Source organism: Pundamilia nyererei, unplaced genomic scaffold, assembly GCF_000239375.1.
Source record: "Pundamilia nyererei isolate P.nyererei 1_Seehausen unplaced genomic scaffold, PunNye1.0 scaffold00034, whole genome shotgun sequence".
Taxonomy (NCBI): domain Eukaryota; kingdom Metazoa; phylum Chordata; class Actinopteri; order Cichliformes; family Cichlidae; genus Pundamilia; species Pundamilia nyererei.
Window position 1 is genome coordinate 1,038,845 of NW_005187435.1, and position 16,663 is coordinate 1,055,507.

Sequence of the window (16,663 nt, forward strand, 5' to 3'; positions counted from 1 at the left end):
TATATCGTTAGCTTCATAGCATAAGTGCCTAAGTCATTTTTTGGTCAAATTGAGATTTTTGCCTAACTTTACTCCCCTACCACTGCTGCATCATCCTGTCCGTCTGCCTATGTCATCACAAAAAAATGACTTAGGCACTTATGCTATGAAGCTAACGATATATATATATGACTAGATTTGAAATTATTGCCATAGAATCACTTTTCTCAGTATGCTACACTTCCCTTTCCCAGTGATTTTCACACCTGCTGAAAGTATGAAAATAACACTACACCATGTGGTAGATGGCATGCCATGTTTAGTCAGGCATTGCAAAGGCCAAGGGGGCTTAACACCATCTCAGCAGTGCTTTGCAGTCTTCACAGCCAGCAGGAGCACAATAGCTCTATCACCAGATTCCTTTTACCTGGCCACAGTATGTCAACAGGCTTGCCTGCTTGCCTCTTGTGCTTCTCTCTCCTCCCAAGCAGAAAAGATGATTAATTACACCAAGCTGCTGCATACCGATTAAATATTACTATTCATGCATTGCATTAAAAAAAAAAAAATTTAAAAAGAGGACAGGAGAAGAGCTCTGGAGGTTGCCCAGGAATGTTTGTGGGTTCGGCACATCTGTTAGAGATTTATGCCCCTGACTAGCATGTTGCTGTCTGAAAACGAGTCTACAGCATTCAGGATATACCAAGGCTTCAGCTGAAACCTTTGTCAATACATTTAATAAACTGTTGACAATAAATAGCATGCTTCTGCAGCTTATCTCACTGTGAAGTGCATGTTGAATATCATGTACTCTTGCGATGGTAATATTACACAAAACGTGGGAGGGAAGTTTGGTTTACTGCAACAAGATTGGACCATATGTTAAAGAGAGAGAAGTAACGGCGTGGCATTGCTTCGCCATAGTGGCCAGAGGGACATTTACAAGATTGAATTTTGAAAAGGTGAAAAAAATGACCTTTATAACATGCCAAACAATTAACCTGTGGAAGTCAGAAGGCATTGTAAAGCTATTCTGCACTGAAAGGCAGAAATAAACAATTCAAAATGTTAATTAACTGGTTGGATGCACTCTTCTCTAATTTTGCTTCATTAACGCATAGCAAAGGAAATTCTCGTGTAATTTACTTTATAATGTGCTTCTGTGGTAGCCACAGTGTGTGCCCCGTGATTAAAACGCTGCTTCATTTTCACACCGATGAACCAAAGAACGAGGATGAGGTGTCGAGAGCCAAAATTTCAGTTTTTTTGTTTTGTTTTATTTTTTAATTGGCAAAAGACCTGGTGATAAAGATGTTAGGAAATGCACTAAAGTGTACACCAGGCTCGTTGGGATATGGGTGGCAAGGGTGTAAGCATTGTTCTACACAGTGTGGCGTTACACAGTGTGTGGTGAGACACAGTGTGTGGTATTTCAAATGGAAGTCCACAATCTTCAGTCAACCTATAGTCCTCTCACAGTTGTTCAGTAGAATGAAAAAAACAAAGCAAATCTCCGCTGAAGCTTTCGTAATTGCTCAACAGTGTTAAAGAGCTCTATTTATATTTATTTTGTTATTTTTTTGTGTTATAAACACCAAGCTAACTTGCTGTGGTACAAGTGGGAAGAATTGACTTTAATTGCCTTACTCAGTGTGAAAGGGCTCCAGCAGAAGTGGGGCATGTGTTCAGACTTTATTAATATAACTGTAGGCTAGCTGTGATAATAGCCTTTTCTGATTTTAAGGGGTTTCTCACATGTTGGTTGTAGTTTTGAGCATTGTGGTGTTTGTTTGTTTGTTTTTTCTCATTTCGTTACTGTTTTTGTTCCTCAGATGATCTTTGGGACCCTAAATCCCGTAGATGTGTAAGCCTGGGTACAGAGTCAGTTCGGACACTGCTGGTGTTAGACGACTCAGTGTGGGCGAGCTGCGGGAACTCTGTCACAGTCACGGAAATATCTAGCTTCAACACACAGGTAAATAAAGAAACTGTCTCTGGACATACAGTTTGGCAGTGTATACAACTGCTAAAAATGTGAACAGCCAGTGATTTTTCTACATTGCTTCAAACTAAATAAAACAGAGCAAAACACAAAACTTAATGTTAGTATTTGAATACTGTTGAATTTCCACAGCTGATAGTAAATCTACGCTATGAAAAAGCCCATAGAACAAAGAGAAATGTATTTGGTTGAAACAAGTCAGATATAGTTAGCAAGTAGCTGATGAGCTGATAGCTGTTGTCACTCCCTGTCTGTGTGAAATCTCATTTCCACATGGCCAATGACAGAAGAGAAATTATTGCATGCTAAAATTCAGTTGTTAGAACATCCGTTTATGTTCCCTGCTAATATTTTGTTCTAAGAAATATTTGTTAATGTTATATTTTCAACTGCATCTAGATTTAGCATCTCATCACGGTTACCCATCATATTAAGAAATGTGGACGCTGTTTAAAAACAGGTTAAGAAATAAACTTCAAAGAGATTATCTTTGACTTTTTCCAAAAGGTTACGCGAGCAAATAAATGAGTTCAGTGAAAATCCACATTACAGTGGTTTTGTTCTATTTTTGTTTTCTGCAACATTTGAAGAAATGCAAACTTACACTCCTTTCATTTTCTGGGAAGATTTATGCAGCCATCCTAGAGAGCCAGCATTCTAATCTGTGATGTAATCAAGATTTACTGCCTGGAGCTGCTGCATAGACAGAGACACAGACCCCTTGTAGAGTCATACAGTGTTTGTTGGAGTTCTTGCTCAGAAAATGGTTTTATTTTTCTGTGCCACTCAAAGTTGCGGCACAGAATGTGTACCATTCTCTCCAGAAAATTAGTTGCCTTTGTCATTGTTTCCATTTTTCGTGTAGTCATTCTCCAAGGTGTTCTTCTGTACAGCGCGTCATTAGCGGTTTAGAGCAGGGTGACTTCTCCAGCTGAGGTACACAATAATGAATGACATAAAACAAACTCTTCTGGGTAATGTTAATATGGTATTCCGATGCAAAACTGCAAACCATTACTGCTTAATTATAGCTCCCAGATGTAAGTCTACATGGCTGTATAAATGGACAGGGTGTTAGCTTAAATGAGCATGTGTACCAAGTCAACCTTTCCTGGGTAAATAAAAGTTTATGACATATAAAATTAATTGCTGAATTTAATTAAAAAACAACAACTAACAAACAGAAACAATACCAATTAAGAGAATTCACTTCATTTCATTTCATATAAAAGTGTTTTTCATTTTCATTGTAAATGAGTTACATTTTCGGGGGGGAGAAAGCGGTAGAAAATGTACCACCTTCATTTCAATTGCAATTACTGATGTTTTTGTTCCCCCTATGCCTATCATAAAACTGCTGATGTACTTGCCCAAAAGGTAGAGGAAAAAAACCATCTTCCTCAAAAATCAGAATTATATAAGATACATTTTATAGGTGTTGTTTTTGGTTTTTTCAGAAACATCACGTGACAGATCTGGATATTCAAATCAAAAATAGCTGCTTTTTCAGCATGCTTCAAAATCGAGTCGAGCTAGTGTCTCCTTTTATTCCTTCACCTTTTTTCCCGTAGTCTACTTCTCCAGAGACACAAGCTTAATCAGCTGAATGACCACGCAGTTCTGGTTCACAGTATCTCCCACAGAGCTTAGCAGGTCAGCTCTGGTTACTACTTTGCTAACCTTGTCTTCCTCACTAATATGGACTCAAGAGGGCTGACTTCACAGGGGCTGTGGTGCATATCCAGGATCTAGACAAGAAGTATTTGGCACCTACAGGAAGAGATGTGACTTGGTTCAAGGCTCAAGGGTCATGGACTCAATTCTACTTCACTTCATTGTTTCCCCACATGGATGTTCACCACTTTGTGAGATTTGTACTTCTGAATCATTTATCTGTGACTCTGCTGGACACGTGCCCCATTTCATTTGATGCACCCTGCTGCTCATCGTGAGAGTCTTTTTAAATGTTCACAATCTGCCCTTGGCTGCACAGTGTTATTTAAATATATCATTTTTAGTCTGTTTGGGTAAACAAGAAAATACTTCCTATGGTGTTGAAATTGCCTTCAGCAGATCCCCAAAGGATTGTCATAACACTTGCAAAATTGTATGGACTCTCAGCTTTGTATTATTTAATTATATTCACTCTAGCCCAGTGGAGTACGTGAAAATTATAGTGCTGACAAATGCTTAAAAATACCATGTTTGTAAGGAAAGGAGAAAGCAATAATAGAAGAAAGAACACATTTAGAAATTCAGAAGCAACTATCAGTTTTATCACACAAGGATATTTTATGTAGTTCAAAGAAACTCCAAATGGCACTTTTCACTGCTGTATCTGTAGCTGAAAACAAGATGAGCGTTATTTTAACCAAAATGCAAATACTAGCATGACAATGACAACATTCTCAATGCTCAGATAGCACGCCGTTTATCTTGTACAGCTCTAAAAACAAAGTACAGTTTATGACCCAACCTCAACAGATTTTCCCTGTTTATGAAAATGGATCATCATTTAATCGTTATTTGTGATTCAACCTCTTGGATCCATCTAGGTCGGTGCAAAATTGCATGCTAATCTAGCCTATATTAATCAAAACGCCCGTTGCCGTCTGAGTTGTTAGTGGTGCTAAAATGTTTTTTCAGACAGAAGCAGAGATCCAATCCTTGCCAAGATCAGCATTAGTTCCCACTAATCACACCTCTAATTTGGCACACATCTGTTTTATGCATAGACTGAATTTGAAATGTGTAGACCCCTCGTGACTTCACTTGTTGGTTGTGAAGTTCTGTAAGGTTTTAGAAGTGAATCCATATTTGTGTTCATTTACAAAAATATGTTCAGAGGTTGCAGATCTAACATTTACATGCTTAAATGTTTACATATGCAGCTTTCAAAGGGTTCTAATAATGTGCTGACCGTTTCTGTGGTTTTCCTATGCAGTTTAAGATCTTCTAGCTTCAGACTGGTGGAGTTGATAAAGTGTGGCAAGACTAAAGGTGCTGCTTTAGAGAGTTATCCATCTCCATCAGGCTGTTTCTTTTCAGTAAGAGTGATCAACTACCTCACAGCAAGCCCTCACTTTACAACTTTTTGGAAATGGTCGTGACAGCAAAGGCTACCTGGTTAGGAAGTGACTTGTCAATCAAGATGTAAAAGTAAGGATTGAGACCACATGCTCATCAGGAAAAAAATTATTGATGTATTATTTTAAGTCAGAAGTTGGAGCGTTTTCTAATGCAGTCGACCTTGCAGTCGCTCCTGCTGGCCACGAAAATAAATATAGCTTTAAGAAGTGTGCTTTTGTGTTATTCTCAGCTGTTTGTTTTCTTGTATTCAGACTAACAGAGCTCAACCTAGATGTCGTTCAGTTGGCACTGCAACAAAAAAATACCCCCCTCTTGACCTAAAAAGGATTGCCACCAACTCTTTCCCCCACCGCCACACCCACTGTGTCTCTTCACATACAATTGCTACAGTCACGCTGTGAGGCATGTTCACACCGACCAACCCTATTTACACCAAACACACACAGAAGGTGTGTGTCGGGGTGGAGGGAACAGTGTTTTTATTTGTTATTAAACTGTTTCACTCAAACAAAAACAACGAAATTACTAAAATTATAACCCTGTTTACATTCACATCACGCCAGAGGAAAGGGTTTGGTAGCAGCAGGAACGCTGAATACGACGGGACTCTGAAACACCTTCATTGATTAGAAAATGAAGAAAATTTCAACCAATCAAGGGATTTTTTATTTAGTAGATTGTCACGCAGTAGGGGATCTGACTATGAGAGTAAAACAGAGCTCGGTTTGTTTGTTTGTTTTGATTCATACACAAATTTCATTTTGCTCGAAAACTGCCAAGCTTGGCTTCGTTATTTCAGGCACTCAACATCCAGTCTCAGTATCATTACAGTGCTCCACAAACTCCAACAGTCTGTGGAGGTTTGAGTCACTCCCATATAACCAGACCTTAACAAAGTAGGACATACGTGGGCATACAGGCTTTGATCAATACTGACTGGCAGGCCTTGTTCTTTCCTCTTCCCATTACTATTTCTTACTCTTCCTGCTTTCGCCTATCACTCACACGTCCACTCAGCTCCTTCGCCCTTAGAGTGAAGATGTGGACTTTGCACTCAGAAAAGGACAAAGACACCTTGTCACCCTGTGTAATGAAGGACTAATGAGCTGTTCAGACCAGCTGTAGTGTTTGTGGCTTTAGCTCTGCTGTTATTTCCCACTGCTGGTGGGAGGAATATAGGGGAGATGTTGCTGTTAGTGTGGCACTGCCGAGCTGAGTGGAAAGGGCACATTACTACTGTCAAGCTTCACTGACTAACTCATCTCTGTAAGCAGCGTTGGATTCAGGAGACTAATACCACGTTGTTGGTTGGGGGCAACAGTTGTGGCTTTTACTTACCTCGTATTTGACACAACACAATGGGCATTCACTGTGTTTTATCTACGGTATACGTGTGATGAAATATGGAATGGAGTTTGCCGTGCGGGCTGAAATGTGAATCGATGCTTATGTAAATTTTATTACACACATTAAATCAATATTTTAAATATTCTTAGGCACTTTTTGAGAATCCTTGTAGCCCCGTCAGATGGGCCTGATGTGTTGGTTTCGTTTTTCCAGGATCCCATCCAGGTGGTTTCACACACATGGCAGGAAAGATGGCGTCTAACCGCCGCAGTATGTTACCCATTGATGAGCTGGAAGTCCGTTTTAGAGCCACCTTGCTCGATATTGAGGAATGCATTACTTATACATCGCATGCAGTGCAACAGAATTTTTCTCTCCAAACGTGTCAACATATTTGAATTGCAATGGCTTATTGAAGGTGAAATTTTCCTTGTTATTATGGATATCTAATTTTTCGATGGCTGCACTTGAAAAACGTAGAGATGCACTGCATATTGTTTCCCTAGTGGAACAGGCACCCACTGCTGAGGAGTCAATTAAAAGGGAAAACACATCAAAGTCTTCTCTCCTTTTCCCTAATTTCAAACAAAGGAGGACCCACTGGCAAGGGCACACAAACAGGTGGTAATCCCTGTCTGCCGGTGCACTTGGGTTGGGGTGGGTGGTGCATTCTCATCCATACTGAGTCACTCTCACTGACTAATTGCCCAGCTTCATGCAACTTGTGCATTGACAGTGATATGAGTTTCAAGATGATGCCCAAAGCAGCCCTTGTCACGCCTTAGACCGCAGGGGCTGTATGTGTTGCCATGATAAGGCTCATTGCATTTATTTCAAGCTACTCATTAAGACTGTGCCCAAAACTATTTTTCCATTGTGCTCTTAAAATGATAGAAGCCAAGGGAATGATGCAAAAACATGCCCCGTGTGTCAGTGACTCTTTAAATGACAAAATTAGGAGGGACAGCTAGACTTTATTTGTAGAGCAACACTAAATGTACTATTCAGGGGACTTCTACTTCGACCTCATCGAGTTGTAATATAACCACGGCAGTTATCTTAGATATTTAACAAAAAAAATGAACACTACACTCTTGAAATTTGAATTGAATGCCACAATAATTTGAACGCTAACTGAAAATGTTGTCATTTTTTCTCTGGTTCACTTTGTATTTTAGCTGGATTTTTATAGTTGATGCTGAACATCTTGCAAATATTGTACCGAGGCCTCAATATTGGATGTCCACTCATTATGTGGAGAAAAAGTCATGTCTGTTGTTTGAAAGACCAGAACGAGAATCCAGAGAGAGCTAACCTTTCAGTTGTCTAAATGTTTTCTATATTATTTATTGATGAAATGGATGATTGCATTTTCTTCACATGTTGTTGTAACAGAAATAAACTGTTTGTTTGACAGAAGTTTGAAGTTCATCCAGACCCGCTGGTCAGTGTTGCACACATGGCGTGTGCTGGTGGAGGGGTGTGGATGGCATTCTCAGAAGGTTCCTCCATTCGTCTCTTTCATACTGAAACGTTGGAACTTCTGCAGGAAATCAACATCTCAACACGCTCAACGCTCCAGAACACTGGTACATGCCTGTTTAATTTTTTGGTTTTTGTCTTTATTGCACATAAATATTCTTCTCCTTTGGTTTCTTGCACTCACAAGACTGACCTGATAAGTATCCATCTCGGGCCTCTGGAAAGCCATACTAGAGTCTCTCGGTGAATGACAGGGATTAATAAAAAAAGATTAATGTCACTAAGCAGTAGTAAAATGGCAGCCTTAAAGATTTTATACATAGGATTACTTTGAAAATATTCTTGCCTTTCTTCAAATCCATGCTTGTTTAATATCGTGCCATTTTACCTCTTCTTCTCTACATGCACCTCCCCTCTATCCTCTTTTTGAGTTAATATTTTACTTTCTTTTTGTCCCACTTTTTCCCTTACGCTCCCTTTTTCATCTTTTCCACTCTGCTTTAAAATCCTCTTACCCCTGTTTTACTTCTCACTGCAGTGTGTTTAGGATGCCACAGAGAACCCATTACTTCCTGTGCACCTTCCTTCATGATGGATGAAATATTTATCTGCAACTGTGGGTGTTTTTCCCTTTTTTAAGCAAGAACTATGGTAAACAAATTAGAGCATACCTAAAAGTGTCTAATGTGATAATGATAGTTTGACTCAGTGTCAACTTCGCTCAAACATTTTCAGGCGGTGACTTGTGCACCTATTAGCCTATTTGTAACATGAATTCAGAATATTGAAGATCGCTTTAAGCTTAAGGAAGAGGTATAAATGCATCTGGATTCAGAAAATTTGGTCCTTTTATTGAGTCACACCAGAGTGTGATTGATGTATTTAGAGCATTACTCCATCATATCAGGAATAAAAAGCTTTTCTCCTGTGAGTTGTGTAAAAAAAGAATACCAACAGGCATATGTTTCAAGCACAGAACCTTTCTCTTTTAGATCAAAGTTCCTTTTTTCCCCCCCGCTCACGAGGAGACTTTAAGGAGAACAGGCTCCTATGGCCATAGTATCTGGAGAAAACTGTGACCCAGAGGTCATCTTCACCCAGCGCTGGTGCTCCCCCTTGAAATATGCAGTAGATCTGTGGGAGGGTCACAGCCTCAAGACTTGGCCCTGGGGGAAGTTACAGGGTGAAAAGAAAAAGAGTTGCGCGGCTCATGTCTTCTGGGTCCACAAAAGGAAGAGGATCTTTGACTTAAGTTGTGATTTGTTGAGCTCACAAGAGAAAAGCGGATCCCTCGACACTCTACAACCAAAGATACTGCACATGAATTACTGATAGTTGCTTTCCATCACTCGGTCTCTGCTCCCTTAGGTTTCTCCTTGACTTATGCTAGGACATGCAGTAATGATATACCCCCTAATCCTCTCCCCTTAATGTGATTTATACTCAACAGGGAATTCCAGTTGCAGTAAACAACAGAGAAGTTTCTGAGGCAGAGAAAACTGCTGATCTCTTCTCTACTAATGCCTTTAATAGTTCTATCCTTAGGGTGAAAAAAAATATCCCAAAATAAACTCCTCAGTGACATATCATAGGGAAACATTTATCTTTTGGAGACATCTTCTTTTTAAGCTCCCACGATAAACTCACTACATTTCGGAGTGTGTACATTGCTGTAAAAATTGGAGGTGCAATATTGCTCGAGGTTAAGCTATACCTCCTTAATCTTTGCCATTATCCCTCTGTAACACTGTTCTAAAGACAATGCCTGGTGCCCACATCTTCCGACTTAACTTGAGATTTCATGGTAGCCTGTGAGTGGGTGTTCATGAGCATCATTCTCTCACTTAAGCCCTCTAACCAAAGCACAAACAGACAAACGGCTCAAATAAACAGTTTTGAGATAAAAGCCATTTCCCCCGACGTCTAACTAACTGCTGTGACCCTCTAACATCTCCATCCAAAGGCCTCTGCGCTCTGTTTGCTCACTGCGCTTCCTCTTGTACACACTGCATGAACTTCTTACTTGGCAGGATTCATCTCTGCACAGTGAAATTAATTAATTAATAACAGTGTTGAGCCACTCATGCAAATCGTCATAATCTGAGCATGACACACAACCGCGTGTAAATACAGCTACACATGTAAATGAGCATTCTCTTGGTTGTATTCAAATGACTGTTGGTGTAATTCAATTATCATTGCCATGGATATTATGGTAAATGGTTCTATAGATAACTAGGCCACAGTGGGAGCCAAAAGCTGAGAGACCACATAAGGAATGCAAAAATAAATCCACAGCAACAATGTTTTTTTAGTCCTTTGTTAACTGGAAACAAAGAATGTGCATGTACAATAAGAGGGTGCAATTATCCTTTCCAAGGCACTAATGCAGTGCTACAAACAGCTCTGCAGTGGGAAACCTAACAGTACAAAATATATGTTGAATATTGCATCATGCTCTATAACAGAATTTCAAAGTTAACTTTATCCAAAGGATTATTAACACACTCTAAAGGAAAAGAAAATATGCCTGAATTGTAGCAGAATGAATAACAACTTGCTGCAGTGCATCACATCTGGTGTTATCAACTACAGACGAGAATAAATAAGTAGGTAAAGAATTAAAGCTAATTCTGCTTGTCCACGTGCACAGTGATGGCCCTGGTTAAGATAAATAACAAGACACAAAAATCAAAACTTTTGTAGATGCGTGTGTGCGTGTGTGTTATCAGGAGAGTTGGAACTCCCTCCACTACAGTCAGCAAAACATTTCTCCCATGCCTTCTGCTTCGCTGGCACTCTAAATCTTCCCAGAAATTGCAAAATAAATATATTTTGAATAATAATATGAAAATTACAGCCCGCAATTTTAAAAATAAATCAGCTAGTATAATTACGAAGCAGCTGAAAATGATATTTTTTAATAAGAACAGCCAGTAAAAAACAGCAGAGGTTCAAGCTACGAATAAGACAAGATATTGCTCTTCCCAAAATAAAATAAAGCAGGAGGTGGCTGTGTCTCAACAAAACTGTCGCAGAGCAAAAAACACCAACCCCTTCATATCACAGTATCAGTTTTGTGCAGCATTGTTTTGGGGAGACACACCTGACACATACCTGCACAGCAGATAATAAACTTGTGGCCTACAGCATGTAGTATACACACTCATATTTTCAGATGTTTTAATGCTGTTGTTTTCATTTTTCATTCGGGTTTTGCTTTCAATGCCAAAGTGACTTTCATGGCTCCGTTCAAGATAAAAAGGAATCCAAAAGAATAACATTAAAGGAGCTTAGTTGGATTTTACTTATTACCAGTTAGATTTGGCCTGCTGCACACCATCAGGACTTTTTAAAAATCAGACCCATGTTCGTGTTAAAGTTGGGTTTGTTTTAGTATAGAAGGTGCAGCGACTGTGAAGCAGGTGAAAACGATGTAGCTCCACATTTCTGAAGCACTCAGTTCGCAGACAAAAATGTTTAATATTGAGTTCACAGTCTCGTTTCTTCTGTTGTGCTTCTATGAGTTTTCTTTCAACTGGGTCAGTAGCAAGAACATGGATCCAACTTTTCATAATCTTATGTAACCCAGAGCCCTAGGTAGCTGTGCTGTGCATGTGTTAAGCTTGGCAAATACAGACTGATCACAGAGCTTAAACCTTACCTAAAGCTAACACCGGGAATCAACAATGAAAGTATTTCTATTTATTTACTTATTTATGTGGACATACTAGGACTGAACTGTTCTGGTATTATTAAAATAAATGAAAGCCCATAATTCATTCTCTAAAAGATAGACCATCCAGTCTGGTTGTATCTTTTTATCAGCAGGGAGTCTATTTTTATTCCACAATCTCCAATAACATGCTGGAGTTTTGAACTATGTTATTCTGTAACAATACGTGGTGAAGAAAACTCAATTTTCTGTCAATGTTTTCTATATTGCAGGTCAGAAGAGCATGCGAGTCACAAGTCTTCTAATTTGCCAGGGGCTGTTATGGGTGGGCACAGCTCAAGGCTTAATTATCACTCTTCCAGTTTCCAAACTGGAGGGCATCCCCAAAATAACAGGTATGGATCAGAAGGGGGTGTCTGACTCTGATTGAACGGCCTCTTAAGAGGTCAAAAGAAAATGGAGGAGTTGTGCTTTTTTTCGAAAGAAAATTACTCTGCACTGCCCATTATTGAGGTCGCACTTCACATTCTTCTTGTTACCGTGGGAATCAGTGCAAATATAACTAGGCTGACAAGACACAAATCATCGTGTGTATATATGTTTTCGAAGGATAATTTAAAAACTGCTTGGCTGGGTTTTGTTTATAATGCCAAGGAAATGAGGTCATTAGTTTCCCACTTGCAGTACCCTTACTTCACGGCCATCTTATTCCAGGCTAGTTTATTGAATAATATGTAAATATGCCACAAACTATAGCTGCCGCTATTGCTGCTATATTGGTAGGATTATGATAAATTGACACAGTTAACAGCTGATGACATATGATCCAAGGCTGGGTTCAAATCATTTCAAGTTCATACATTTGAAATTGGAACTTGCATTATTCTCACATTTAATTGATGCAACTCATGACGTCTTGACCCCGGCCCTGTTTACAGCAGAATGCCATTTGAATATTTTGTCTTCTGCCTTCTTCAGGAAAGGGAATGATCTCACTAAATGCCCACTGTGGGCCTGTGGACTTTTTGGCGGCCACCACAAGTTCTCTGTCTCCTGAACTTCTAAAGAGGGATTCTGTTGGGGAGAGCCCAGACTCTGCATGTGTAGTCGAGGATCGCAGTGACAACTCCTCTCAGGAATCCCTGCAACCTTCCAGCTCCTACCAGGGAGAGGGGAGAGGCAAAGGGCGTGGCGTTCTGCTGCAGTATAAGCTGCGCTCCACGTCGGGACTGCCCGGACGGCCGTTAACGGCGCTGGGCGACGAGGCGTCGGACTCCTCGCTGGAGTCTTTAGAGCACAGCGTGGAAGACGGATCTATCTACGAGCTCAGCGATGACCCAGAAATGTGGGTCCGGGGACGCACTTGTGAAAGGGATGGGGGCCGCAGGGACAGGGTGATTTCTGCTGCAGTTATCTCTGGAGGAAAAGGTTTTCGCAGACTGAAGGAGGGAGCAGCAGCAGGTACTAGGACAAGTGGGGAGGGTTTAGAGAATATTCTTATGGTATGGCAGCTCCCACTGACAGTGTGATGTGGCAAACTTATGTGTATTCATAGAATTCTCCATAGCTTAGGCTTGAATCACCTACTCCATAAATTCTGTACATTTGAGTATATGATGAGAAGGCGGTGCCTCTGTCCCAGAGCATGGCATGTTATGTTCGAACCTGTGAAATAAGCACGCTAATGAGTTAATGCTGCTTATAAGTCAGCCCATAGGATCCTTTGAATGTTCAGGATGGCGCATCGTGATCTTTGCAGCAGAAGCACAGGCCACTACAGATTAGGTGTGTGCTGTGGGATTGTTTTGAACAGCTCCCCTCCTTAGTTAAGATTGATGCGCCACAATTTAACCTCATCATTGCTACGTGTGCCGTGCCACATCTACTCGGTGCAAAGGATTTCTGTGTGAGCGCCCATGGACACGACGCGTTTGAGAGGCAGCCTTTGTGGAATCTGCCATGCTCTGCAGAGTTAGAAATGGACGTCTTTTATCTGATCCTGTGGGAGAGATCCCATCTGTTTAGAGCTGAAAGCTGGGGACTACCATCGCATCACAAAGCACATTAGCATCACTTTATAAGCTTTGCCAGCTTTTTTCTCATCCCATACAATGTGAATGTACGATACCTTGCATTGTGTCTCAAAGCTGAATCGGTGCTCTCTGGGGGAAAAAAAAAAAGAATGTCATTTTTCTTATTTTTTTGCAGGTGTTGCAAAAATTACTCTTGGTTCTTAAAGCGTACTTTGCCTATATTAAGAAGAGTCATCCTAGTACAGTGTTTTTTTTTTTTAAAAAAAGAAGAAGAAGAAAATACGTGATTTGGAAAACTACCTGATGAGAGTCACAGATGGTGATACTCTACACTACAGAATCTATAATCACACTGCAGAATGATCTAATTATTACAGTTTTATTTGATCAAATGAAACTTTTCAGTGCCAGAGCAGCGTATTATCTTCCCGCAATATTATAAATGCCAGATATGTGTTTCATTAGTCACTGGCATCTATCAGCATAATTAAACAAATGTGCACCATGGTTTGCGAATACTCGGCTCACATCAGTGGGAAGCCCCATTCAAATATTCAAAGTTAGACTCAAACGAATGATGAAATGAAAGCGCTGCAGCCATCTAAACTGCTGTCAGCTGTGTACAAATACAAATGCTCATGTTTACAGGACCATTAATTTCAGTAACAGAGGAAGATTCTGACTAAATATGTTCTAATACAGTTACAATACAATTAACAGATGGTCGTGATGATGTATATTACCAGTGATATCACCCAGGACTTTAAGTCGTGGAGACTTTTTCTTGTTTTCCTTCTGTTTTGCTAATGTTTTGTAAATATTTGGAATTTTAGTCAAACATTTTGTCCATAATATTTTATAATCAGGATACGAAGACGTCCTTAAACAACCTGTCATTCCTTATGTATAGAAACCTCACAGTTTTTCTGTGGTTATCATGTCTCGAGATTAGTTGATTTACAGAATCTGTGTTTAACCAAAAAAATATATATAAAACTCTTTTTTTTTTTAAATAATTAAAAAAATACAAAGGGATAACAAAGTATATGTAATGCAGTGTCCTTAGAGTTCATACATATTTTTAAAATTGTGAGCACCCAACAGTATGAGAAGTGTTCAGTGGTACTGTGTGAAGTATTTGAAAGGTTTTCCTTTAAGACGTCTTGAAGTTGAACACGTGTTGGCAGACTTGTAAACACGGACTTTCATAGAGGAACCCAAATCAAGAGGTACGTATTTTACAATGCACATCTTTCACGGTGTGCAGGCACAGTAGGTGGAGGCCACACAAGTATCCAACTACGACCTGAGTTTTGTTGATTTTCAATAAGCCTAGCGATGGTTAAGGTTATGGTATATCATTTTTCTCCACCTCTATTCTACTTAGCTTTTCCACCACACGTGGATTCTCATCTTATCCTTTTATCGCAGAAGCATGAAGTTCATGTTTTGTATTTCCCTGAGGCACACCGAGGTTTATTCTCTCTTTTCTTCTGCTCCTCACAAGTGAGATTCAAAAAAACGTTTTAAACATCCCGCTGTCAGCCGGAATCATTCAGGAAAAAGATAAAATAAAATAAAATGATGTAAACTGTCCTTGGATGCTGTCATCTAAATGTAAATCTAAATGTCACATCAGAAATGTATATTTTAATTCATGTGAAATTCAACGCTGCTGAAGGCACAAAACTCACAGTAACTGTAGAGATTGTTCATTCAGCCGTTTTTAGGGTTATTTTTTGCCTCGACTGGAGAGGGAATAGACAGCAAACATGGCTGGAATCAAACCAGGAGTGTTGCATTTGGCTACTATGGCACTTAACTTATTTAAACAGAGCATAAATGTAATTTCTGCAATAAAAGTTTCATATCACATATCAACCTTGGCATTTCATTTGCTTACAGTATTGGCCTGCAGGTATTATCCATGCACTGAATGTTAATACTCAAGAATGAACATAATGTATTACTCATTAGAAGTCCTACTGTACTAAACCTATTTCATTTTATATAAAGGACTGCAACTCTACTGACGTTTTGAAATAAGAGGCAGTTTACACATTGTTTTCTTCCTGTGGTGATCTATATAAGTAGATTTGACAATTATTTCTTTGAGCTATGATAACATTTACTCACAACGTAAAGATGCTGAGATTTGACAACATTGTGACAGTACTGAAAGTAAGAAGCCTCTGTTGTAAACACCCATCGCCGACTTTGATGTCGTTGTACGCATAATTTTCCTGTGCAGTGAAGCATTATTACCGTCATAAAAGATGCATCCACCCTAAGTTCGTCCTCTTAGGTTTGTTGGCTTATTTACAGGCTTCGTTGTCACATAGTTCCCAGATCTCAGTGACTCGTTACTTTGGCGAGTAGAATATTATCATAGCTGATAGAAATGTAACGTCAGTAAGGTTAGAAAAGCGATGAAGAAGAATTATACTTCAAGTAATAATATTGCACTTGAACGGCCACAAGCATACAGGAAAAAATGCTTGTTTCCTTTTGCTGCAGTACTTCGATGTTACATGTCTAAATATTGTCTAATGTGCATATACTAAATTAAAGCATTTCATTGAAGATGAAGAGTTTAAGCTTGATTTTTATTTATTTACATGACTGATTAATAATAACGGGGCAGTGGATGCTGTCAAAAGTTTACTATATTGCTTGTCATTAAAATGTTGCTACTTTTCTGAGATTTAGCAGCAGAATGTCCTCTATTTGTTTGATACCATCATTTGGGTAATTACCTCATTTTATTTTGTGTTTGGTTATTTAAATTATAACAGGCTTAATCTGTTGGAAGCCGGGCTTTTTAAAAAAAAAAAGAAACAACAACAAAAACAGAACTTTTTGGGGACTACTGAGACTGAGGAAAACAAAAGCTGATGTAATTTTTAATTTTGTGCTCAGTGGTTTCCCACTACCCCCAAGACATCACATCACAGGCTACTTAGTCCAGGACTTTTTTTCTTGTTATTTCCCAAGAGCATTGTTGGCTTAAAACTGAAGACGGCATCAATTTTACAAGTGGATTTAATTTAAAAG

General features: G+C 39.4%; 1 protein-coding gene across 3 annotated transcripts in view; it reads left to right on the forward strand.

Moving 5' to 3' along the window:
* The window catches only part of arhgef10la (Rho guanine nucleotide exchange factor (GEF) 10-like a), a 113,193-nt gene extending 97,709 nt beyond the window's left edge, over positions 1–15,484 (forward strand). For all 3 annotated transcript variants that reach the window (XM_005729674.1, XM_005729675.1, XM_013910015.1), the window contains 4 exons: positions 1,812–1,954; positions 7,836–8,007; positions 11,849–11,971; positions 12,555–15,484. In XM_005729674.1, the coding sequence (XP_005729731.1) occupies positions 1,812–1,954; positions 7,836–8,007; positions 11,849–11,971; positions 12,555–13,105 (989 nt within the window). In that variant the 3' untranslated portion in view covers positions 13,106–15,484. The remainder of the gene's footprint in view (positions 1–1,811; positions 1,955–7,835; positions 8,008–11,848; positions 11,972–12,554) is intronic.
* Positions 15,485–16,663: the final 1,179 nt, after the last annotated feature.